Raw genomic sequence first — 27,099 nt, 5'->3', positions numbered from 1 at the left:
TGCTGAGCATTTCCACCCATTGAATATGCTGTGTCTGAGAAGAATCACATCTCTGGATAAAATCAATCTGTTTTTCTGTTCGGGTTGAAATAAATACTACACTGAAATTCACACATTATGAAATATTTTTGGATGTGCTTCTCTCTGAGTGGAGGCCCTAATACCGGTGGGAAGAAAATGAAAGGGACTCAAGATATAAAGAGGATCCTACCTCTAAGTGGCATACGGTTATAGAACAGACGTCAGCTCTGCACACAAGTACTGGTAATAAACGCTTATAGAGGCTCTGATAGAAATATGTTGAGGCTGCACAAGGAAGACAAGCATACCATGAGAGAGGAGGCTATCAGAAAAGGTCTGGAAGCTGCATAGCTCACCAGGTAAACGAGGGGAGGGGCAGGCACTTGAAAATTCAGAAAGCTATGAAATATACTGTGTATTTTGGGAGTCAACGTGATTCAGCATGGCCAAAGCATGAGCACCATGAGGAGGGTGCAGAGAGAGATAAACCCAGGGGTGGGCAGCTGTCAGAGTCTGTAGACCCAGCGGTCTTAAGGACTCAACATGGATTCACAAGGCAGGCTCTAACCTCGAAACCACCTTATCCGGTACCTCAAGAATGCCGTGAGCCCTGAAACACTTAGCAGAGCCTACACATGGCGAAAGCCTGGCTCATCATGGTCTTGTTTCTTTCCAAGAATTGGTATCGACTCTGTTCTATAGAAGGCAACTCAGAGCCCAGTGAAGTTAAGTACCTTATCTCAATCTGAATACTATGGGGACCAACGTGGGAAAATCAACCTTACAATTTGCCGAGTACCAACTTTCCCAAATGTTCTTGTGTCTCCTTCAGGCATTAGGAAGCAAGAAAAAGAGAAATGACTGGATAAAGAAGTACGCCACACCTCATGGCTTCAGTGAAGAGGAATTGATGGGATACAGACTCCAGTTGTTGGCAGATTAGTGATGAGTACCCCCCACACCCCACAGAACATTCTGGTGGGTTCTGTTCCCACAAGACATCTGAACCAAATCCCTTGTTTTCCTTCTGGGGAGCTCCACTGTTATTAAATCGAGGAAGCTCCGTTAAAAACACTGAGTTGGTGGAAGGTACTCTTTCCACACTAAAGTGCCGCCACAGAATTAACTCCAGGTGAGGAAAATTGTGAGTACAAGGAAATTTATAACACTAATGACTTTAACAAATCTGAGCTGATTAACAGGACGCCATGAACTGAAATCCTTGTGTTCCAATCAATCTTCCAGGAAACTTCACGAAAGCACATTTGTGGGAGAAAAATCCATGAGATGTTCTAGGCAGGCTTCTTCCTAAAAAAGAGGGACTAATTGGAAAAGACACAGTACACAGACGAGTAGGGTGATTATTAGCTAGTAATTCTTAAGTTACCACCCTTTTTGGTAAAACAAATGATCTACTTGTGCATTTGTATTTGTTCCCCTATAAAAGGAATCTCTGACACTTCTTCAGACAAGGCCCCCTGAGACACATACTCATCGGTGCAAAGCCTGCCCTAATCAGCTGGGGCTCCTGGGGAACTGAGGTGATGGGACATTTTCATGCTAAAGACAGTTACTAGTGTGGGAGCCTGCAAGCAACTGGTGAAACAACTGGTGAGAGGAGGAATTGATAGGAATCTATCCAGCATTTAAATACGTAAGTTGCAGAACAATAGGAGATGACTGTTATGAACAAGAAGTAATACTAATGAAGGAGGCATGTGAGCAGGAAAAGGGAACAAAGGTTCTATTCGATCATCACTTAGCTGAAAGATTAAAGAAGCCTTTGGATGGTTGCACATCCACTGAGTGACTGCAGGTAGGAACACATCTGAATATAGCCCTCTGGCATTTGTTTGCCCAATTAATTTCCATTAAAGGAGGAGCCTGGGTGGCTCCATGGCTTAGTTCAGGTCATGATCCCAGGGTCCTGGGATCGAGTCCCATATGATGCTCCCTGCAGGGAGCCTGCTTCTCCTTCTGCCTGTGTCTCTGCCTCTCTCTGTGTGTCTCTCATGAATAAATAAATAAAATCCTTTAAAAAATAATAATTTTCCATTAAAGATAGAAGAAGCTTCTCCTCATAAGCCATAGAAAACATCCACTCCTCTCTCACTACTCACTAACCAGAAACCCTTCTCTACAACAAGTATGTGGTTGTTCATCTCCTCCGCACTGGTCGGGTGAAACCACTATAAATCTGATGACAACTTTTGATGACCATCTTAGCAGGGTCTTCTTCTGAAGGAATGGCCAAGAGCCTCACATCTTCATCCTCATGGCTATGCTAGGTATCGTCTACTAGTGCTCAGTATCTATGTTTACCTTCTTCTGTGCTCTTCCCCTACCCTGCAGAGAGAAGCCTGAATAAAGAACAGCTACATTTCCCAGACTTCTGGATCACTACAGTCCTTGATGGCATTTATATTCTGTCTATGGAATGCACTCCTGCAAGAATGGAAATTCAGAGGGGATGGACAATCTTTCTTTGGGGGCTGACATGTGGTCTCAGACAACTGTGAGTTTCCACAGCATTCTCGCTGACAAGACACCACGTTTGTGATGTGGAGACTGTGATGCTCCTAGAAACTTCCTGCAGTTATCTGCTCTTGAGTATCTGTCCCCTGGAGTAGTCATCTGCAAAGAGTGGGATGATAATGACATCTATCGCATAGGGTGGCTTTGAAGACTAAGGATCCGGCGAGGAGGTGTTAGGTCTTATTTCTGCGTCATATAACCACCCAGAAGAATGCCTGGTGAAAAGAGGGGCTCTGTAGGGTTAGCTAGGATGATGACAGTAATTTGAGACCAAAAGGATGTAACTAGTGAAGGAAGAGATTTAACGTCAGAAGGCAGAGGCCAGCCATGTGGCATCCTAACAAAGTACTTAACTTCTCCGTGCTTCATTTGCTTAATGTTTCTAACTCAAACAGAGACTACGTCACGTACACAAGATTATTTACTAAATGGGATAACATGTTCATAAGCTTTGTAAGGCAAGAAGAATGATACATGTGTTTGTCAATACTAGTTACAACAGAAAGTGCTGAGGGGGTTCATAGGAAGGAGCTGTGACCTCTAAGGGGAATCAGGCAAATTGGCCCTGGAGGAAACAGCCTTTGGACAGGGCTTTGAGGGATGGGTAGATTTTCCACACACAGAGATGGCAGTTAGAGGCCTTCCCGTTTGAACTGAGGCACAAAGGTGAGAACTCGAAGGACCAATATAGAATATGCTATTCTTCCCCTAACATCTTTTTCTAGTGATTATGCCACATAGGCTTTGAGAAACAGTTAAGCAAAGGAATCCTAAGTGAAATCTCCTAATTGACTTTCTGCATACTTAGCATCACTTCCAGAAAAAAAAAAAAAAAAAAGTTATGGGGGCAGGTTGCCCTGAAAAGAGAAAGTTCATGGGCATGATTATGTAGCCACCAGAATTTAGGATGCATTCTTCTGAGTTAAAAGCAAAAGAGAAAAAAGAAAGCTTCCTACTAGCAGGAAAATGTCAAGGTGGCTCAGGTGGTGAATATTATTCTATTGCCATGATTCCTGTGTTTTTGTCAGCATAAGAATTTGTAACGCGGGCACACCACTCGCTGAAGAGATGAATGACCTCATGTTAGGTGACTCCATTCCCAACCCCTAAGAGGTGATAGCAACAGGCCGAGAGTGGCTTCCTTAATGAAAAGGAGAATTATAATGATCATGCTGGTTTCAAGAAACAAATAAGCACATTGACCACAGACCCATGCACTTAATAAATAAATAAATAAGCAAACAAACAAATAAATAATTCTGGAGATGATGAGGGCATCTGGAATCAGCTCATATTCATGCTCCCACGGATATCAAAAACAAATCTGCCTCTTTGAAGTAGATGTCCAAGAAAGAAACACAAGGGCTATCTGGCATATAGCTCAGCACCTGAAACTGTGCCTCATTTTCATCCTCAGTGGATTTCTGACAAACTATACCAATTTCCACCTAATTTTAAATCAAGAGAAGATATTACCGTAGACCATGAGCTCTTTAATTTGGGAACGTCAACATTTTCGCTCTGAAAGTCTGTCCCGAACACATCCTGTCTGAAAGCTCCTGTTACTGCAACAACACAGGGTTAAAAGGCCCCGTGCAGCCAGGGATGAAACATGGTTATCAACCATACTGCCTTTGAAACGGGGCTTAAATAACTTACAAAACAGCACGGTGTCATTTGAAAAATGTAAGGAAAGAAGCATGAGGTCGGCTCATCAGCAAGATAGCAAAGACGGTGGTGTTGTGGTTTGTGACGCCTACCAGGACAATAGAGTAAAAAGTCAGGAGAGCTTCACTTGTCTACAAGATCATCAACTTACACCAGCTCACAGCAGTCAGTAAAAATCTCCACTCCCATCCTCGGCATCCAAACAACAAAAGCAAGCAAGATCAAGTCGTATATGAGAGAGGCAGGCAGTTGAACCCTGAACAAAGGAAGTAGGGGCCAGCGTGGAGAATAACATGTCAACACCTTGGAGCACTTCATCATATGACTAACCCTAGCGCTCTGGAGTCCACATTTCAAGACTCAGCCCTGCCACCATGAGCAAGCGTGACTTGGAACAAGTCACATAACCTTGCTTAGTCTCAATTTCCTCATCTACAACACAGGAGAATAATTTAACAGAATTCACATTGTCAGATATTTTTAAATGCATTGATTCCTTAAAAGCCTTACATACTGTTATACTGAATTTTATATGTTAACTTACTGAGCCCTGATGGCTAGGTGCTTGGTGAAACATTATTCTGGATGTGTCTGTGAACTTGTTTTTTTGATGAGATTAACATGTAAGCTGGATTTTTGAGTAAAGCAGATTATCTTCCATAATGTGGGTGGGCCTTATCCAATCAGTTGAAGGTCTACTAGAACAAAGGTTTACCTCCTCCAAATGAAAAGGAATTCTCTCAGCAGACTGTCTTTAGACTCAAACTGCAACTCAAGACTGCTACCCCATCATATTTCGGACTCACCAGGCCTCCACAAACATGTGAGCCAATTCCTTAAAACAAATCTCTCTCTCTCCCTCTCTCTCTCTCTACACACACACACACACACACACACACACACACACACTTCCCGTTGGTTCTGTTTCCCTGAAGAATTCATACTAGTGCATACACTATGAAAAAAAGAAAAAAGAAATTAATTGGTAAAGGTGTTTTCAAAACAAGAAAGCACCATCTTGATAAGTTTCAAGAGAAAAATCGTAGTCATTTCAGTAGATGCCCAAAAAGTCATTTGGCAAAATTCAACACATTAGATAGGATTTTAGAAAATAATTTTAGAAGCAATTGGAGTCTTCCTTAATATAGCAAAGACAATCAAGTCAGGTCAATTTGATACTGAGTGATCAAACAGTAGAAGCACTCTTTTTAAAAATCTCTTTAGGCGCTACTATTTACCATTGGTTGGTAAACTCTAGTTCATGCAATAAAATATTGAAAAGAAGTGAGAAAAAGATGATTTAAAAACACTGAGATTGCACATGGAAACAATCCAAGGGAAACTTCTAAAACTTGACTGGGACTTATAGGAGAGAGTTCAGTACAACAAACAAATGCAAGACAAATATATAATGGGCTTCCCAAAACAAAGGGAAAAAGGATTTATAGAATAATGTAGTGATAAATGGTTAGCAGTGTAAAAAAATATACACAAACTTTTATGTATAGCACAATCATAACTACGTAACTGTGCCTGCATTTCGAGAAAGACTAAATAGAAAACTAAGGCATAAGAAGATATTTAAATGAAACTACTTCTGTCTCAAGGATTTTGGGAGAAACAACAAAGACCAGAAAACAATATATGATAGGTGCACAGTCCTTCTACATACTGAAACGAGGGGGATATTACCTATACAGAACATTTTGAAGTTATTACAGTGCTTCAGGAGCATTTATCTTACCTCTGGCATATATAAGAAATGTGAAAGAGGCATTTTTTGAGGAAGAAAAATCCTCATCCTCAAGTTAACATCTTTTCTGCAGCAGAGATGTGATTACTCTATATAAATGTTAGCTCTTATTATAAGAGGCAGTATGTGTGGTGGCGAAGAACAGAGGCTCTGGAGCCAGGATACAAATCCCAGCAACTCCACTTGCAGACAATGGAAAACCTTTGACAAGTTACTTATCCTCTCAGAGCCTCTGTTTCCTCATTTGCAAAATGGGATGAGAATAATACCGAATTATTAGAATTACGAGGTTTAAATAAATCAGTACGTGTAAAGCACTTTGAATGGTGTCTGGCACAGAGCAAGCACTGTACGTGTTGGTTTATCATCATCATCATTATTATTACTACTGTTATGTGAGCTTTGGGAAAGAAATATGTGTCCTCAATCCAATAAACATTATTTATTTTTTTTTAAGATTTTTTTTTTTTTTTTTAATTCATGAGACACACAGAAAGGGAGAGAGAGAGAGAGAGAGGCAGAGACACAGGCAGAGGGAGACGCAGGCTCCACGCAGGGAGCCTGATATGAGACTTGATCCTGGGTCTCCAGGATCGCGCCCTGGGCTGAAGGCAGGCACCAAACCGCTGAGCCACCCGGGCTGCCCCCAATAAACATTATTGAGCCTGATTAGAAAGTTATTGGCAAGGGGAGCGTAGGTGGCTCAGTCGGTTGTGTCCGACTCTTGTTTCTGCTCAGGTCATGATATTAGGGTTGTGATATGGAGCTTGGCACTCAGTGCAGAGCTGACTTGAGATTCTTTCCCACTCCCCTTCCCTCCCAGTTTGCATACACTCTCTCCCTTTCTAAAACAAATGATAAAATCTTTAAAAAATGAAAAAAAAAAAAAAAGAAAGTTATTGGCAAAATGCAATACCATACAGAACCACCAAGAAATAATTTACTTGTATCTTTCTAGGAATTGTACAAATCATTTGCATTGCCAAAAAAACAGGTTGTATTAACAACAGAGGAAATTGCTTAAGTGCATGAAGACAACTACCAGGAATTTAAAAGCTCTGATTGGTTTCCAATGTGTTCTTGGAGGAATCTTGGAAAAATCTGAATTTTGTAAGATTTCTGAGGACTACAGGAATTACCTCTGGAACAGTCACTTTTTTCCAACAGTACTTATTGTATTCAGCATAGAAAATTAAGACAATGCTGTGTTCACAATTCATTTGAATTATACTAATCCCTTGCTGTGGAGCTGGACTCGTATAGATTTCAAATTATTTTGAAGCACCTGTTCTGTTCTTCTTCATCTCAGTTAATGGCGATTCCAAGCTTCCAGATACACAGGTCTAAAATCTAATGCCATTTTAAAAAATAAACTTATTTTAGAAGAGTATTAGAGTCACATAAAAATTGAGAAGACAATACAGAGAGTTCCCAAATACCCCATATCCAGTTTGCCCTCTTATTATGATCTGACACTAGGATACATTTATTATACTCAATGAACCAATATTGATAAGTTATTATTAACTAAGGTCCACGCTTTATTGAGATCTCCTTAGTTTTGACCTAATATCCTTATTCTGTTCCAAGAATGCAACCAGGATACCATATTACAGTTAGTAGTCATGTCTCCTTAGGAGCCTCTTGGCTTTGGCAGCTTCTTAAAACTTCCCTTGTTTTTGAGGGAATGGTGCTCAACTTATATTTGTCTGGGGCTTTTCTCGTGAGTACACAGGAGTTATGGGTTTGGGAGAAAAACATAGAAGCAAAATGTCATTTCATGGCATCACACCAAGGGTATATACTACCAACATGATTTATCACTATTGATGTTGACCTTGTTCACTTGGCTGAGGTAGTATTTGCCAGGTTTCTTACTATAAAATTACTATTTTTTCCTCTTTCTATATTGTACTTTTTGGAAGGAAGTCACTATAAGCAACCCACACGCAAGGAGTGTGAGAAGACTCACTTTTAAGATACTCCAAGCAAGTATTTATTTAGCTATTTTAAATTCTATTTTTTGTCGATGATGGAAACAGCTCTGAAATGTTTCAGATAGATATTGCTTTAAAAATAAAGTGCTTAATTCTAGTAATTTTTTTAAATAATAAACACACTACTCGTTCATTGTAGAAAAACTGGAAAGCATGTTTAAGAGAAGGTTCACCTAAAATACCATCTAGACAAAGACCACTATGCTTAATATCTTGAGCCACTGTCTCCAAACCTTTCTCGGTCTACATTTCAAGAGGTGAAACCATCCTCCACATATACTACTCCATCTCGCTTATCACCACCTAACATTATGAATAATTGCTCTGTACTTTTCAACAAAAAAAGTGTTTCTGTCTTTACAGTTCCAGAGCCTACCATGGGGCACAGCATGCCGTGTATTCAGCAAGTGTGAGCCAATGACCTTTCTGACCAAACTGACGAACCCTCATGAAACCATTTAATGAAATCTGCTGGCCAGTGCAATCTCGGTCTCTGCCTTTTCCCTCACAGGACAACTAAAGTCACCGGCACAGAATCACCAATTTGGGTGATTATTAATTAAATCAGTAAAACAGCATATAGTCTGTACGGACTAAAAGAAATAAAGGCACGTGAAGTGCTTAAGTACACAGGTCTACAATCCCTTCTCCCAAATGCCTTGAACCACGTATATTTTGGAATTAATTCTTCCATTGAGGAGGATGAGAGAACAGACGCACAGGATACGATGAAACACCACAACTAAGTACAGGGAAACACAGGGTAATCAACAGTGATATCTTCTACAGCAAAGCATGCAAATAATCACAATAAACAGACTGCTTCCTTGGGTATTGTCATTTTTAATGGTGCATTTGAAGACTCCCTTGTGGCTGAGTTGTGGGAACACCCTCCAGAGGAGTTGTAGTCTCTTTAGCCCCAGTTTATCGCTAGCTGGGCACCAAATTTGGGGTTGATTTCTCATCTTGCAGGTTTCCTAGAAATGCAAGTAGTAAAATTCAAACTGTAAGACCACCAGGGTAGAGGTCTAGCATTTTGAATTTCCAGAGATAAGTTTTTGTTATCCAAAGACCAAAGATAAAAGTAAGCCTCCTTATCTGCCCTCTGTGCCAGTTTTTAGGTTTTTCCCCTAGCCTCTTCTCTCACTAGGGGAGAGCTTGTAAAAGCCCAGCTTTAGGGCCCTGTGGGGAATGGGAAATAGGGAGGGGTAGGTTCTTATTGTCTAATAAAACCCCAGGAAACCACACCGTCAGCATTCATGCTTACTTCTTTCCATTCCTTCTCACTTCCGGGTGTCTAAAGATTTCCCTGCTTCCTGGCAAGGTCAGCTGGGCATTAAATAAGGTGTCCTATTTTATCCAGCAGAACCTGGTGTGACAGCAAGAGGCCTGTTGGGTTCTCTTAGACAGATATTGCCAGAACTCTTAATTTCATTTTCTTTTATATCAATCATCTGTTTATTAGATACTTCAAATTTTTCCTTTAAGCCAGATTGCTTAATGAACCAGATACACCATCTCCCTGTAGGAGACTATTTGATATAGGGGCTATAGAATTACTTTAGAAATGAAAATTCTTTAATAAATATTTTTCTTTTGTAAGTAAGCCTTTGTAAGCCTACTCTGGAAAATCATTAGGCTAGAGAAATCACGACTTGATGCCATCTACTTAGTGAAAAATGATCTTCCAGACATTCAGTACAATTGTTAATGTGATCTCACTCGTATGTGGGATTTAAAAAACAAAACAGAGGATTGAAAGGGAAGAGAGGAAAAAATAAAAGAAGACAGAGTCAGAGGAGGAAGACAAACCATAAGGGACTCTTGATTATAGGAAAAAAACTGAAGGTCGTTGGAGGGGAGTGGGGCAGGGGAACGGGGGATGGAGTAACTGGGTGGACATTAAGGAGTGCACGTGATGTAATGAGCACTGGGTATTATATAAGGCTGATGAACCACGGAACTCTACGTCTGCAACCAATAATAGATTATATGTTAATTCATTGAATTTAAATAAAAAAATAAATATATATATATATATATTTTTTTTTAATGAAATTACTTGAATGTTCTCTACTCTTAACAGCAGTGGAATAAACCTGTGGTGCTGAATGTCAATGCCCTTTAGGTGGTATTGTTCCAGGACACTTGTAACTGGGTCTTTCTCATTCTCTTTCTTGGTGAATCCCAATTTTAGTTTTTCTGGAAAGTGAGGTTTCTTGCTGATCCCTAGCACATGATCTGGAACTGAACAAGCACGTATTAAGTATTTGGGGATTGACTAATATTCATAGTTAATACTAACTGCCACTTGATAAATGGTTTTGTGCTAGTCATTCTGTTGACTATTAGCTGGAACTTGAGGAAAGGTGAACCCAAGCTCGTATCATTGGGGCCCTAGTACAGTCATCTTTTTCAACTCTCAAATCAAGGGGCTCATGCATGGGTGCTCTGTTTTGTCTTTCTTTGCTTGTCACAAATAAATTTCAATTTCTGAGAGGCCCCTTTCAAGTGTGTTAACATGGCAGCTGGCAAATGGGCATTTATCTACCTAAGGTTCTGTGATGAATAAAATTCCCTGTATCTTCCTAGGGAACCAATTACTACATTGAAAACTATGATAATAATGGATCTTTCATCAATAACAAATGTGATTTGTAAAGTGAAAATCAATCTATTTTGACTGATGATGCCTCATAGCAATAGGGAAGATTTCATCTGAATAATTATAATAAAACTATATGATTTATCAGTTGAGTAAGACTAGAAAGTCAGTAAGTAATCAGTCTCGTCTGGCCATTTTTCAGGCTGATGACCTTGGGACATTGTGACCTTCACTTTACTCCCTCAAAAGAACAAGCTAGGTTCTTAAATATATATCCCTGAGCAAGAAGATACACAGTGTGCATCTCTGTGGACACTTGATCTGACCAATGGATGGACAGACATGTCTCCTCGTGCACAGCCTCCCAGCAGGTATGAAGTATGGATTTGGAGAAATAGCTCCTCATTCTGCAGGCAGCCCCTTGTTTAAAGATGAGTTTCAAAATGTTTGGTTGTTGTTCTTACAAAACACCTACAACATATAATGTATGTATCAGCTAAGACCCTGGTTGCAAGTGACCAAAACATAGTTCAAAGTAGCACATGTAAAAAGGAGGGATTTATTAGCTTATGTGCCCAAACCACAGAGGAAGGCAGACTGGCTTCAGGAATGGCTGGTCTCAGCACCAGAGCATTTGTTCAGGCCCTCGCTTTAGCTCTGCAACTATTTCTGCTTCTCTCAGGGCCTTGGTCTTATTCTTTCCAGGGAACACAGCCACTGCCACCCAGAGAATCACATCTCAATGGCTCTAAGACCAAAGAAAAGAGCATAGCATTACCCAGAAAAACAATAAAATCTGGGAAGAGTTCTAAATGGTTTCTCTTGAGCCATGTGTCCATCTTTTGACCAATCACTTGATTGGCCAATCACTGGCCTGAATTTTCTGCTCACCCTTGTCATCAGAAAGGAGGGACTATTTCTGTAATAAGGAGGTGGCAGAGAGGAGACAAGCATTAAGAGACACCACATACACCTAACTGGCTAATCATATATTTTAATGATTTTATTATGTAATATAGTATACATGCATATATATAGTATGTGCATATTTAAGAAAATATAAATTGTCCTGTGAGCATGGGAGCAATTTCAATTTCATGAAATTGCATCCATGAAAGTATATATATGTATGTATGTATTTCCTACATGTTTATATATATTGGTTCATGAATGTGTATTTATGTATATATTACTGTTTTGCTAAGTATACACATGGTTGTTCCCTTTTCAAGGATCCCATTCACATCCTACATCACCATTACTCAATGAATGCACAGTTTACCTTCTATTCCCAAGAGTAAGTTGCATTCCAGGCAGGTTGGCCTACTTATTCCCCCCGCAGGTGTCTGATTTCCTTCTCTGCAAAGTCAGAGGATCATGAAGGCCTATAGCAGTGCCTGTGGGATCCCCGGAGCATGGGACTCCATGTCTATGTTGGGGGTTCACAGAGAGAAGCATTATTAGATGTGACCCCACATGTAGTTTTTGGGAGAGTAGGACCAGAGTAAGAGCACTCCAAGACTTGGGGTAACCAGCCAAACAAAATGAGGAGGCAAGAGATTAGCAACAAGGCTGACAGAACCAGAAAGAGGTAAGAAATGGATCAAGGGAGTGGGAGGCACTGGCGGTGACCAGCATGGCCAGCAGAAATCCACCTTGACTTTTGATGTCATGCACTTGGCCTCTTGGGAGTGTTAAGAGTGGAAAGAAAATGGGCAGTGTCTATTCAGAACTTTGGCTCCCGCTCTTTTCCCCAACTAACTTTCTCTCCTCTCTCCATCCCATCCAAATCCTTCTCCTACACACATGTCTCACCTCTCCCACAAAAGCTTCCTGGAGTTATTCCAGCCCGCAGCTCTGTCTGGCCCGCCTCATGCAGTCCTGGAGCATAGACAGCCTGGAGATGCAGCCACTGCTTGGGAGTTGCTATCTCACGATCCCACTGAGAAACATATCACCTCCTCTCCACTCAATAAATATATGCCCTCGTACTTAGGGAAAAGATAAATTATCTTAAAAATGATGCATCCAATATGCACATGCCAAATAAGTAATCTTTACGATATGTTAATTTAGTTGTTTCCTTTTCTATAACAATTTAATAGTTGAAATTCCTTTTGCTTTACGATTACACTAATGCGAATATTCAGAATTTAATTAACAATTAAATTGATCAGATTTAAACTTCTGGAACATTCATTTGCATATAATTGTTCTCAATATACTTATGTAAAGCCCAAAGCCTATATTCCCAAATATAGAAAACCTATTCATGTCAGTTTTAGTTACATGTGTACATTTATTTGAATTTGTGGAGTGTGTGCTTTTATTGCCAAGAAAGTCAGCTCTGTTCCTTAATTGTTGCTATAACCACAATTCAGGAAATTCTATTGCAACATCAATATGTTATGCACATCTTTAATTAGGCTAGTACGGCCTGTCTGTCACAGCAACTGATCCTAAGTATTCTTATTTAGTCTACTTGAGGCTTTAAAATGTTCTCATTTTTAAAAGAGGCATATTTCGGCCTCATTAAATTGTTAAGCAAATCAATATGCAGCCCTACAACTTGACTGCTATGTTCCAGAAATCCTGTGTCTCTTCACTTAGCACATCTTTGGGTACCAGCTGAAAGGGCACTCTTCCACAAACACCAGAAATCTTCTGCGGCTCTAGCATGTTATATTCTTTTATCAGATGTGAGGAAGACATCTGTCACCCCCACTGATCCCCAGGAAGATCTGGCTGGGCATCCTATTGATCGCCAGAGCCTGATTCTCTTATCTAAGTAGTTAATGCAAATAAGTTGCAGGTTCCTTGCTCTGAGCAGTGTCTTCACACCAGGTCACCCAACAAAAAAGACAACACAGTGACTAATTCCATGGTCTAGAAAGCAAACAGAATCTAGCCTGCAGTTCATTTCCTTCCCTTTCCTCAAAATCATCCATGATTTCAAACAGGGAGAGACAATGGCTACCTGAACCAAGCAAGCCCTACAGTAGTTAGCCTTTTACACCTTCCCCATCTGGCACAATTCCTTAATTTTAAAACAAATCATTAACATTTGCATTAAGGAGAAAGCAGAGTTCATGGGTTACTGCCAAGCATTGGTAGGGTTTTTTGTTTTTTTGTTTTTTTTGAAACACATTGGGTGTCATGTGCTTTTTACCATGTCCAAGGTCAAATGAGAATACAGTAACTCTGCCATATTGCTATAGGTGGGCTCCCCCAGATGCGTCCTAGTAAAATGGAGAGTTGCATTATGAACACAGTAAAGACATTGGCGGGCAAATCTGAGCAGCTAGGGGGTCAGGAATTAAAGCGGGGTGGAGTGCAGGGGGAGTACAAGGCCAACTGAAAAAGTTAAATCTCCCTAGGTCCACACTTCAGTTTGGTACTACCTTATGGTTGATGTCAGATCAAACAGAAGTACTGATGAGGAATTCCAGGTTCTGAGGCCAGCAGGGACTTTCAGGACTTCAGCACTTACCCAGTTCACGGATACTCATTTTACTTCCCTGCCTCTCAAGACTGCTCCTTCCCCAAAGATAAGGACTTTAGCCTATACTGGTTAAGAAAGAGAAGGGCCACAGGGTAAAGAATGGGAGCCAACCACCCATTATTTGATTTTTAGAATGTCCATGCTTTGGTGGGAAGGGTATTTTAATTCTTTCAATTTAAATCCTCTAGAATAAGTCTCCATAGTTTTCAAAACATAGTCCTTTTTATGGGTCTGAACCAGGGGAAAAAAAATACTCTAACAATCTAAAATATAAGCAAGTCCACCTGTTTAATCTTTCTTGTATTCCTTGTACTTTTACTTTGGGCACTTCCCTTGAGAATAGGTCATTCAAGAACAGGGTATTGATAAAATCAAGCCAAGCTTGAACAGAGTATAATTTACCATCTGTGAGGCCTTCAGGACAGACTGCCGTAGATTCATAAGACTGCCTATACTTCCACTTGAGCCGAGCCAAAGGGACCAGAGCTCATCTCATTTTTAACAGGAACCAGAGAATCAGATTTTGCTCCCAAGCAACCCAGCTCTCCCCAAAGTCCACTATATCTTCAACCTAATTCTGCCCCCCTCCCACCCCCACTTTGTTTTAGACAGTAGCGGAGAGAGATCCTCTCTGGTAAACATTTTTGCTCACCAAACCTTTATTCAGTGGCGGCAACGTCTGGTCCAGCTAACGCAACAGGCAATAAAGCCATCATCGGCAATGATCACGTTTGCAGATGTTCTAGGTCTGGAAATCATTGCTGGCATGCCTACATGCTCAAAAAATTCCTGGAAGTCTGGTGGTTTCTAGGAAGCTTGTGCTTTCTTCTGAGAAGCTTGAGAAAACCTCAAGGACCAAGATATTAAAATAAACACATCAGCTTGGTGACCACTTGACTCAGCTAAGCCATGGCTATTGACTCTTCTCCTGATTAAATTGGAGAGAATAGGAACATAGGAGTGTGTGGCCATCCTTGAAGCGAGGTTTGAGGGTCACTCTTGAAGCTGTTTGCCTCATAACATCAAGTCTACCACCTATCATTTAAGCTACATTACTTTGGTTCTTGAAGATTTTTTTCTTCCCTTATTTAATGCAAGCCTTATTTAAATGCAACCGTCTCTGGCAAGGATTACATCTGAAGCCAATTATCTGGTGAGGGCCAGCGCACAGAGCATTTGGGAGTAAGAGAGAAGCGCAGACATGGGGGTGAGAATGGGGTGGAACTCTTGAGAAGGAAAGATGAAATCAATGAAAAGGGAGGTAAAGAGCCACCAAATTTTGCTTTTCCTCTCAATTTATCCTAAAACTGTTTGAGGAAAATCCATCCTTCTCTTTGGATATTATTATATTGTTTTTCAACTTCCATGCAAAATTTCCCGCTCATCACCTGCACTCATGTTACAGTATGGAAATTCTCAGTCATGCAGAGACTAGAGGAATAAGTTACCTGTATATCTGTTAGTCTTTGCATTTGGTAAAATTGCCTATTTCAAATATTTCTAGTTTGTTTTAGGTTGCTTAATGCCCCGCTGCCTCTTTTTAATTACTTCCTGCTGTTGAATTAGGTGAAATGCTTTGTAATGATTCCTGGTCAGGAAATACCCTACCTGGGCTCAGGATATATTTTTAAATTTTTTTTTTATTATGAAATAGACATGCACAGAAGTGAAACAACATGAACGTGTGCTTAATAAATACTCAGGATGTGAACACCCATGTAACTTCCAACTGGATCAAGAGACAGGATACTGCACATATCCAGAAACCCACCCTGATAACAAACTCTCTCCTCACTTCTATGACGATAATTTTCTTATTCTTTTTTTCTTTGTAGTTTTATCTCCAATATATGTCCCTAAGCAACATCATTTAGTTTTGCTGTTTCCTGTGATCTATAAACAGAATCACACTCTGCATTTTATTATTCTTGCATCTTTGGCTCAAAATTGTTTATGTAAGATTCATCCATAGTGTCATGCATAGCAGTTTCTTCATTTTCATGGCTGTAGGGTATTTCAGGGTATGTAGCACAATTTTAATCCATTCTCCTTCTGACAGACACTTGGGTTGCTTCCAGGTTCTAGCTATTTTGAATAATGCTGCCACATAAGCCTCCTGGTGCGTGTGCTCATGAACGTCTCCAGTATTTCAATGACTGGAAATTCTGGGGCGTGGTGTATTGCAGATCTTCAACTCCACTCGATAAGAGGAAGCTATTTTTTTTCTAAAATGGTTGTTCCAATTTATATTGCCCATACTAGTGTATAAGAATCTCTATTGTTCTAGGGGCACCAGGGTGGCTCAGTCAGTTAAGCATCCAACTCTTGATTTCAGCTCAGGTCATGATCTCAGGGTTGTGAGATCGAGCCCCACGTCAGACTCTGCATTGAGCGTGGAATATGCTGAAGATTCTCTTGCTCCCTCTCCCTCTGCCCCTCTCTCTCTCTCAAAAACAAAATCCTATTGTTCTATATCCTCACCAACACTTGCTATAGTCAGCTTCCTAATTTTTTGCCCATCTGGTATTTATAATAATTTTGACAGTTACTGTTGCTGTCCTTACTTTCTACATGTCAGAACTGGCACGCAACCCATGCCTGTGAGCCTCCAAAGCTTAAAAACTCTTTCCAGGAATCATGCTTCCTCCCAAGATGGACCCTCTGTGGGAGCAAAATAATGATCAGTATCATCTGATAAATTCACTATATTAAAAACTATCCCGGGATCCCTGGGTGGCGCAGCGGTTTGGCGCCTGCCTTTGGCCCAGGGCACGATCCTGGAGACCCGGGATCGAATCCCACATCAGGCTCCCGGTGCATGGAGCCTGCTTCTCCCTCTGCCTATGTCTCTGCCCCTCTCTCTCTCTCTCTCTCTCTCTCTCTGTGACTATCATAAATAAATAAAAATTAAAAAAAAAAAAAACTATACCAACAGAATTTCAAAGGTAGCCTGGTTGATGTGACTTTAATTAAAGAACTGCATCTTCAGGTCAGTTTTCCAGTACTGCTCCAAGATCCAATCCATTAATATTTAGATAAATGACAGGATCTTTAATATTTGGTGGGATTTCACTCACGAGAGTAATTCATGAGACATTTTACTCACGTTTCATTTTCTACCTGTAACAGGCACTTGTGAGATGATCGACACAATCCAGCAGTTACAGAATATTCAGTAACAGCCAAAAATGAAAGTAACAGAAGATGAGAGTGACACAAACGATTCTCTAAGAGATCCATCTTTATACAGGTAATCAATTTATTAGGACACTGAACAAATGCAAGCAATGGGCACTTTTTAAAAAATTAATTTAAAACCATTGAAAGGATAAACATCAAGCAAGTCTCCTAAGAATTTACCAGTTATTAATGGTGCATTTTTTCTTTTTACTATAAAGGTCTAATAAAAAGGCTGTAAATCCTACAGATACAGAAAAGAATTTTCAAAAAAACCAAATTAACCAGAAGCAATGACTAATATTGCTTACAAAAGGGGATGGGCCAAGCCAGCTTTCAGTAATCTTCCCTGGATACTAAGAATAGCTCTCAGAAAAAGAAAAAAAAAAAAAAAAAAGAATAGCTCTCGGGACAGGAGCAGCTAGTTTTTTGTACCTAAGTCTCCTCTCTAGTATCTCTACAACATGGCCTTTCAATGGGATCTGATCCAAAACTCTTCCCAGTGAGGTGACTTGCACCCTTGTCACCAACAACTCCAACTAGCCTTTGGACTTCACATCTATAAATATTAATCTCGCATTTATCCCACCCTATAGAAACAAATAGTGAAAACAATTGAATTAACCACTTCTTGACACTTCACACATTTTGGGAGGTTCATTATTTTTTACTTCCCTCCACGATACAAATCCTTGCTTGCAAACATGCTATTAGCACATTGTAGCATACTTTCCAGTTGTCCATGTGCCTCCATCCTCTCCTGTACTACCAAATGGCTACGGAGATTTAGAGGTTCAGTGATTAAGGGACTTAAATGATTTTAACCCCTTTAAATTTGGAGACTCTTTAAATCCCATTATCTCTGCAGCCATGGAGAATTTTAAAATCAGCTTGGCCTTTCTAGCTCCAGGTCTAAGGATTACAGAGTTTTAAAGAAAATAAATGCTTCTCTGCAGTTCTACAAAGAGCTGTCCCCAACCAGTTGACCTCCAGGAAATAAAGCCAGCCAGTTCTCCAGCTGGTAACTGCTGATCAGAGTTTTGAAATAGAAAGATATGTATGTTATGCCACAAACCACCAGGAAAACAAGTAATTGCCTCCTCAACTCCACATGAAGCTAGTGAATCAGAGGATTTGGTGTAGCGGGGTCAGCAGACTTTAGGCATGTGTCAGTAAATGTCTAAGAATGAGAAAACAGAAAATGCCAGGGACCCAAAGAAGCCTGTAGGGGTAGAGAGAGTAAGTTCAGTGATTGGGAGCCTGTTACCTTGGATACTCACGAATCCTAGGAAACCCTCTGAGGTCTTACCTCTTGTGTCCTCACATTTATGTAGCCATAGTGAGTTCGAAGGGGCCGCCTATATGTGTAGGAGAATGGGATCCATTTTGTGCCAGGCTGTCCAAAGCAGTTTAGCAGCAGTGGGAAATTCACTTCATTTACAAGGCGTACAACCAGCAGGAAGAGGAACGCGGCTATGAAGCTCACTGCAATCATTGACTTTCGCTACAAAAACATTAAAAAAAAAAATAAAGAAGAAGAAGAATGAGTGAATGAATGAACAAATGAATGACTTTCAACCAAAAGTAGTCACAGAGGGAGGTTTCTTTATTTCTCTCGCTTTTTCTTTCAAAGGGATCAAAGGACTGTGCCCTTGAGGATATTTCACTTGGAGACAGAATGTAATCATTTGGTGACCGGGTCGCTTTGGTGAGCCTCTGAGAGCAAGCAGGGCAGCTCTCTTACATCGACTTTCCTTCTATCCCTACCCTTCCTCGCTTCCCTGTATTCCTCAACGACTTCTCTTCCATTTTCAAAATGCAAACCACACATTCCCAACTACAGGAAGCCCTTCCTAACTGCTCAGGCCCCTTCCACCATCATCCCTTCACCCCAACCTATCTGCCCTACTAGAAACAAGTAGTCCTGCCGCTCTCATACCTCGCAGGCACATCTATTGTTGCACATATTTCATCGTATAATTATTTACGTGACTTTTCCTCCATCTAATCGTGATGTCCTGGAGAAGGCGCACGTACTGTCATAATGATCTCTCTGAACCCCAGGTCCTTAACACAGTTGTAGGCGCCCAAGAAACATTTGAGCGAATCAACAAATGAACAAATAAGTGGATGGATTTTTCACGTCCTTGTAGACACTCTATCAACAACTACTTTGTTTCTTTATCCAGCACGCATGACACGCAGGAAACTTCGCCTGTGCTATAGAACATGCAAAAGGTAAGACTCAAAAAGCTAAGAATATGAGCGGGACAAAAAAAAAATCTATGCCAAGCAGCGTAAGAACATTCCTGTAAATGTGTTGCCATGGAACAAGCGCAGGAGCAACTGCAGCTGACTGGGGTGGGGGAAAGCAGAGATGCTGTTGAGATGGGGCTGGATAAAATGCATGAGTTTTAATCGGTAGAGATGTGTGAGTGACGCTTTCTAGGTAGAGGGAGCACCCCAAGGCAGCAAGAAACATGGGGTTACTCATAGCTACACAGCACTTTGTCTTCCTGGGGCACAGAGGAGGAGAAAAAGCTGGAAACGCAAATGGTAACTGTATGGAGGCCGCCTGCAGCACCACGCTGAGGAGTCTACGGAGTTTGCTAGGTGACGGAAAACCAAAGGGGGTTTTGTTTGTTCGATTGTTTAATTTTTTTAAAGGTGACTGATACCATCAAACGTCAGTGCTTTAGATGTTTTAGAGCAGGAGAAACTAAAGCTAGGCAGCAACTAGTTAGGACGCTACTCCACCTTGCTGGGACAGAAGGAATGAGGGGTGGACACCAGAGCAGTGGTGAGGGGCACGAAGGTAGAAAACGATGTGAGAAACTCAGTTTAGGAGGTAGGCAGAGAGCGTGGCTCCTGATGGGACCGAGGTGCCGATGGAAAATTCAGAGATGCCGGAGAGTTTGAGTCTAGACAGGTAACTGCAAGAATACTGGTCCTATCAGGAGAAACCAGAGCAGTCAGAGCAAGAACTGATATAAAAGATTAAGAGGATAAAACCCTGGGCTTTCTAAGTCCTCGTTTTCATCCAGATGGCGGGTCATCTGAATGGAGCCATCCGGGGGGCAGGTGGAAGGTCAAGTCTAGAGCAAGAAGAAAGAGTGGAGCAGAGGGCAGGTGTCAGAAACAACCCTGCCTTCGAGTCCAGGGTGAAGGTGCAAGGAGATATTCCTCCGTGAAGCTGGTCTTGGCCCTTGATTCTTCTTCAAACTTAAAGGAGGCCAGATAACGTTTCCAGCACGAGTGCGTATGCGTCATTGTTGTGTTTCCAGCTCACCACTGCCTGGTGAAATAGGCTTCTTTTTGCTCTTCACAGAACATCCCAAAGGAGAAAAGGAACCCAAAGCCAGCCCCTGTCCCCTCCTGGGCCATGATCCCAGTCTCTACAAGGACAGTGGAATAAGCCCCCAGAAGCCAGAGACCCCAAAGGAAGTCGTTGCTCTTGCTCAGCCCCCATCATCTGTAAAGGCCCCATCCCTCCATCAAGCCAGCCTCATTTCTCAATCACCTGAAAGTCCCTTGAGTTCTGCTTCCTCAAAACCCCTTATCTCACCACTAACTCCCACCGCCTTACCTCATTTAACCTTCTAATCATGAAAAACTGTTTTAATTTGCTCCTCTGTGGAATCATTATGTCCACAACATTGCAATGTGTCAAGGTAACAGCTTAAATGAGGTGATGGATCTTACAAGTTTAAAGGGACACAGACCAGAACAGATGGCTAAATAAAAGCAAAGAGGCCAGTCACCCATTAAGTAAACAGGTAAGAACCTTTTTTATCGCCATCCGGGAGCTTGTTGCAAAGCAGCAGTTTTCTTTGAAGGAGACTCAGATGGGATCCGTGCCTTTGTCTATTCCAGAGATCGGCAGGGCTCTCTGGCCCTCCTGGTACCTGCACTGCGTTGCATGGCTGGGGGCTTGGGGACAAAGGCACAGAGGGCCTTTCTGAATTCCCTGATCTTACACAGCCACACATAATGCATACACGAGAGGAAAATAAATCAACCGTTTGTGGAGAGAGGCTTCAAACTGAAATGAAATCACAGTTGTCAAAGTCTGCTCCCTAGTAATCCACGTCTGCCTCCCGTGTTTTATCAAAGGGAACCAAATAATGAGCCCAGAGAGGATGACGGGAGCAAATGGAGAATGGAAGCCCCACGGACACCCCTGTGCTCGACCCGGAATCGTATTCTGCGGGGGGCAGAGGTGTTCCTTTCATGGCTCAGGCCTGCCTCGACCGGAGCCTCTGCCTTTCTTTACGTTTCAGCACTCTCGTTGAACATGAAAGCATTCTCAGAGGGCTGATATCCTGCCCCCCTGAAATTTCACCAGAAAATGCTGGAGTTCCAGCACGTTCTGCACTGGAGACAGCGAGGACGACACTATGCAACACGGATGGGCATCCGCCTCCGCCTGGCAGTCATTCCTGCCAAAGCATGACCTTGAGCTTCGGCGATCACTATGCAAACTGTGGATGAGGCTCCTGGAAGTCTAGCAGAATGCAATGAGACTGTGTGTGTGTGTGTGTGAGAGAGAGAGAGAGAGAGAGAGAGAGAGAGAGAGAGGGTCCGGGGCGTTGGAGAAGTCACAACATGCTACTGTGTATGATGTACAGGAATGTATCTCCTTCTTCAAGTCCCATGTACTCAAGAGCCCGTGCCCTGTACAGATTTGGTGAGGTGCTGAGAAGCAGAAATAAAACCATAAAAGACCGTAAGACAGCGCCTCTAGAGTCACACCTTAGGACACCTGGAAAGTAAACAGAAGGGTGTGATGCCAAACATCAAATGAGGTAGTGGAGGTCACGCACAGGGCGCTGGGCCAGCTCAGAGGAAGTGGGAAGGGGTGTGCATGGGATGGTTCCAGGAATGCTGGTTTGGGGCGGGGGGCAGTATTCAAAAGAAGTCCTGAAGAATGAGGAGGAGTTAGACAAGTGAAGATGGGAAAGGCTTTCCAGGCAGAGGGAACAGCATAGACTAAGGCCTGAAGTCGGTTAGAAACCTGCAAATGATTTGGTACATAGACCGTATGCGGTGGGAGGTGATGGTAAGGAAGTAGACAGGGTTCAAATCGAAACACAAAAAAATAGTAGGCCAAATGAATTCACTCAGATCCAGTTATCTGTCCCATCCATCTTACATTAGGATCACGAAAGGAGAAACGCATAAAAGTGCTTATGCTTTGTAATACGAAAACATTCTTCACTTTCCAATCAAGTGAAAATGCATCAATCACATCATCATATTTGAGATTGCCATCCAACACACCACGATGCCTTGTTTCCAGTCACTTAAGCTTATTCCATCAGTGACTTGTTCTAGAGATTGTTTTGAGTCCATCAGCACTCGACAAATTAGAAGACTCTACCTATTTCTATGCTCTACGTCTACCCATCTGTTCATGGAAGTGATCACTGCTGCCTTTACTCAAGTAATCGGGGCATCTCAGATCCAACAACCAGCAACTAGGTAGGAAAAAAACAACAGCAAGTACTCATCAAGTTTATAATGTATAAGACTCCATCTGACAAAGTTTTCATACTGCAAAAATAGGCATTAACTTTAATAGATCATTCCTCAGAACGCCTGGGTGGCTCAGCGGTTCAGCGTCTGCCTTTGGTTCAGGGCATGATCTCAGGTCCATGATCGAGTCTCACATTGGGCTCCCTGTGCGGAGCCTGCTTCTCCCTCTGCCTGTGTCTCTGCTTCTCTCTCTGTGTCTCTCATGAACAAATAAATACAATATCTAATAAAAAAAATTTTAATTAAAAAAAAAAGAATTTAATAGGTCATTAAATCTAAGATCAGAAGTATGAACTTTAGGGGCATCTGGCTGGCTCAGTCAGCAGAGCCTGTGACTCTCAACATCAGAGTCTTGAGTTCAAGCCTGTGTTCAGCATGAAGTCTACTTAAAAAAAAAAGAAGTATGGTCTTAAAATAATACAACAGGTGGAAAATGCATCGTGCTGGCACACAGTGAGTACTCAAAAATGGGAGATGTTATTATCATGATATAACTACTAATTGTCAGAGCCTTTTTGGCCACTAGCCAGTTGGTAAGAATTGGCCAGCCCATGTGCATGCATGATAAAAACTTGGAGATATCTTTTTTTCAAATATTCCAAGCAGCTGCACACCCTTGAACTATTCAGTGAAACTTACCCACACAAGCTCTGAGAGAATGTCACTGTGCCCAAATAGATCTGATGAATTGCTTTAGGGAAAGCTTTCTCCTTCTTTGTTCCTCATTTTGGGCAAGTCTGAAGGGGCCTTTAACAGCTGAGACATTTAGAATTTAATCCCCTCTGTGCTGCAAAAATATGCATCAAAAATGTGGCATTCCAGTTGCTTGCTCTTTAGAGTTGGAATATCATTTATCAGACTTATAGCAGAAATACCTATTTCAAAATAACACCCACAGAGAATTCATGATTTAAGGAGAAAACAATTGCAAATATTTGTACCTAGCAAATTTGCAAGCTATATTAAGGTTTGTATGTTTCTATTCTTTCTACCTAAGGTCTTTAACCTCAGGATGAAGTCTTTACCTTTTTAATTTAGCAAGTTGATAGGTTTTTTTGGTTTCTTTTTCATAAATAATTAACAATAGTATAAAGCTGTATGTTTCCATTTAAGTAGTATTATTTAATTACTAAACTCGTTGCTTTCCAGGATAAAACTGTATATATTTTTGTCCATATGCTGTCATTTATCCATAATAAATATTGGTGTTGATTGTGTTATTTATATGAGTGTCCAAACACCTCACAAATTGACGAGTGCCTACCCACTACATATTTGCGACCTTATCAAATAAAAATTCTTCTCCCATGTACAAAATTGTATCATCAATTTAATTCTACCTTGTGCCATTGGCCAAGCTCCAAATGTGGTTCTCCCAAAACACAATAAAGCCTTTTCTCATGTGTACAAGGATGAATTAGCAAAGCTCAGAGTATACAGATAAGATCTTCATTTGTTTTATTTATCTATTAAATCAACACTCTGGATCCTGCTTATTAAACTCTAGTGAACTCTGAGGGAAAACACCACCCATTTGTTGGAAGGGGGGATGAGGCAAGGGAGGTAATAACAGGGGGCCAGACCTAAATTGGTGGAGTCCATACCTTAGGCAACAGAGCTGGGGACAGACTCACTGAGGTCATCAAGAAGACAGTAGTGAATGCCAAACAAGATCAAGATAAGAGAATAAGTAGCATCTCAGAATGCATAAAGCTGCGGAAGAAAATGTAATAGCCTAAAAGAAATGTAGTTTGGGAGTAGACTCTGAGGAGGGCAGGAGGAGTGGATCTCTCTAGATCCACTCTAGAGAGGCAGAAGGGGATCTGACTCTGGAAGGTCTTGTATATCCCACCAAGGTGTCTGGACTTACACCACAGAATCCAAACAAGAGGTCTGTGTGAGAGACAGACAGGACCAGATTTGTTTTGGGAAGCTCACTCTGGACATGGTATGGTCTGTGGATGAGGAGGTGGGAAAGACCCTTCTGGGAAAGACAATGACAAGAGCAAAATGGGCCACTTCATCAGATATCACTCATAGACAGTAAATTCTCAAGACAAAAACTGTTATTGTTGCTCTTAGCGACTGGCTTTTCTTTTCCTACTAAGGGGAACCAGGATTCAAGTCCAGATAGAGTATTTACGTATGAACAGTCATCAGAGTCTTAATAGAAGACAATGTTTAGCAAGTGTTATGAGTTGGAGAAATACGTCTGTAATCCTCATTTTCCAGACAAAGAAATAGAGATGTAGAGAGAGTGAGTGACTTGCCCAAGGTCACAGAGCAAGAAAATATTAAACACAGTTATTTAACTCAGATATTCTGACTCCAGAGCCTGTGATCTAGTGTATGAATTAACCCAGCTGTTGATTTTACTCATACGGAAGGGGACACTCCTGGAGGACTGGTTCGGAAATTTTAAAAACTGGTACTAACCCTAAGTAGATTTTGTAATACATGTTGTCAATAAACAAAATAATTCATATGGAAAATTAAGTGGCTGATCTGAAGCATGGTAATTATATTTACCTCAAAATCAGTAATTTGTAGGCAAATTTAATTCTGGCTTTATTCCCAGTACTAACAAGACAACGTCAGGGTACCATTGGTTAGCACTCAGGGAAAATAAAGCAATTACTTTTCCACTTCTGCTAGAGAATATTAGGTGCCCTTTGTCAATCAATAGAATGGAGTCCCATTACCAGCAGTTCCTAGGAACCAACAGGATAACATGGAGATGTCTTCCTTTCTTAGCTCCACAATTCTGCAATCCCTCTACACAAGGAAGATGCAGCGAAACAGCATAATGCTGATGGTTTCATTTAAAAAAAATTAATTAGCAGACAGCCTTCAATATGGTGACCTGCTTTAAGAATCTGGAACCCATGTCAATGTGTCACCATCAGAAACAGGTACAGTCCAGTAAGAATTACCAATGCGACAGACAAAAACCAAGGCAATAGAATTCTCATGGGCACCACTGTCATACATTATTCTCTGCAGAAGAGTCCTAGAGAGGAATTACAGGTAACCAAAATTTCTTCAGGGATTTTTTTTTTTGCCTAAAGGGATCCCCTGTAGTTGCAAACACCATAGAGAAGCTCAAGTTAGCACGAGCACTATGAGTCTGTCAGGTGACACGATAAGGGGTCACACTGAATGTTCTAGCACCTATATTAAAACCATAATGAAAACTGTCAATAAATATTTTGTACGCCTACACATCTTTTCCATATTGTTTGAGGAGAGGACTTAGGTTTTTCCTGTCCTGATTTGATTTTCGAACTGCTATAATATCCAATGAAAACAATCATGGCTACATTGACTGAGTTTGTTTCATTTTGAAAAATTACATAAAGCCAGCTTATCTCATTTTGCCTTTCATCTTGATCATACTGCCTCGGCATATGTCCTGTCACAGGGCAGAGGGAAATCAAAATTCTTCAGATACACAAGATAGAGCTGCAGATTGGTATGGAGTATGTAGAACGAGGGGCCCAGAGAGCAACGTCTCTCCGTGTGGCTGTGCAGATAGACACAGGGAAATTTAATCCCAAGGGCCAGTTCTCATGATGAGAACATCAGAGATTGGGACAGATTGCCCTGAAGAAGGTGAGCCTGAAGAGGTGACCTCTTTTTTTTTTTTTTTTCATTAAATTCTTGGAACTTAGGGGAGCAAATATCTTCCAGTCTGCCTGTTGTTGCCTCTCTGTACCCCTGGCTTTCTGGAGAGGGAAGAGAGGTGCTAACTAACCAGAGACAATGAAGATAATTAGGCAACCAGACCAGGTGATTTTGTTTAATTTTCTGCCCCCTTATGGACCACTGGCCTTTTGTTTTTGGGTTTTTGTGTTTTGTTTGTTTGTTTGTTTGTTTTAGTTTCTATAAACATCTGCTTGGCATCTTTCACTCTTACAGAGATGAATTTGTCTCTTAGAATCCAATTTTTACTTTCAAGGTTATTCAGGACACAGAAGAAGATGAGGATAACTTCTGGTGATCCTGGTGTCATGAGGGAGGGGGTCATGCCCGGAGACATCACGATAATGATGACAATGACAACCCTGAAAACAATGATGAGACCCTTAATCTTTCTGTGAATCTACGCCACGTTAATACTGTACAGCATCTATCTTTAAAAACACTTTGAGACCTGTCACCCCGCGTGATTCTCCTTATAACCAGTGAAGTAGGAAAGGAAGTGTGGATGCCTAGAAGTCTCATGTCACATCTGTCATTTCCTCCCTCCCTCTCTCAGGCTGGCATCTCAACATTCTCTAAAGCCCCTTTGCTACCCAGTTCCTGT

At 41.2% G+C, this 27,099-nt stretch overlaps 1 protein-coding gene across 4 annotated transcripts in view; it reads right to left on the bottom strand.

Moving 5' to 3' along the window:
- ST6GALNAC3 (ST6 N-acetylgalactosaminide alpha-2,6-sialyltransferase 3) overlaps positions 1-27,099 on the bottom strand; it is a 523,337-nt gene that overhangs the window by 270,057 nt on the left and 226,181 nt on the right. For all 4 annotated transcript variants that reach the window (XM_077905084.1, XM_077905083.1, XM_077905086.1 and 1 more), the window contains exon 2: positions 18,568-18,762. In XM_077905084.1, coding sequence (XP_077761210.1) covers positions 18,568-18,762 — 195 coding nt within the window. The remainder of the gene's footprint in view (positions 1-18,567; positions 18,763-27,099) is intronic.

Source organism: Canis aureus, chromosome 8, assembly GCF_053574225.1.
Source record: "Canis aureus isolate CA01 chromosome 8, VMU_Caureus_v.1.0, whole genome shotgun sequence".
NCBI classification, from domain to species: domain Eukaryota; kingdom Metazoa; phylum Chordata; class Mammalia; order Carnivora; family Canidae; genus Canis; species Canis aureus.
This window is presented reverse-complemented; position numbering and strand designations above follow the sequence as displayed.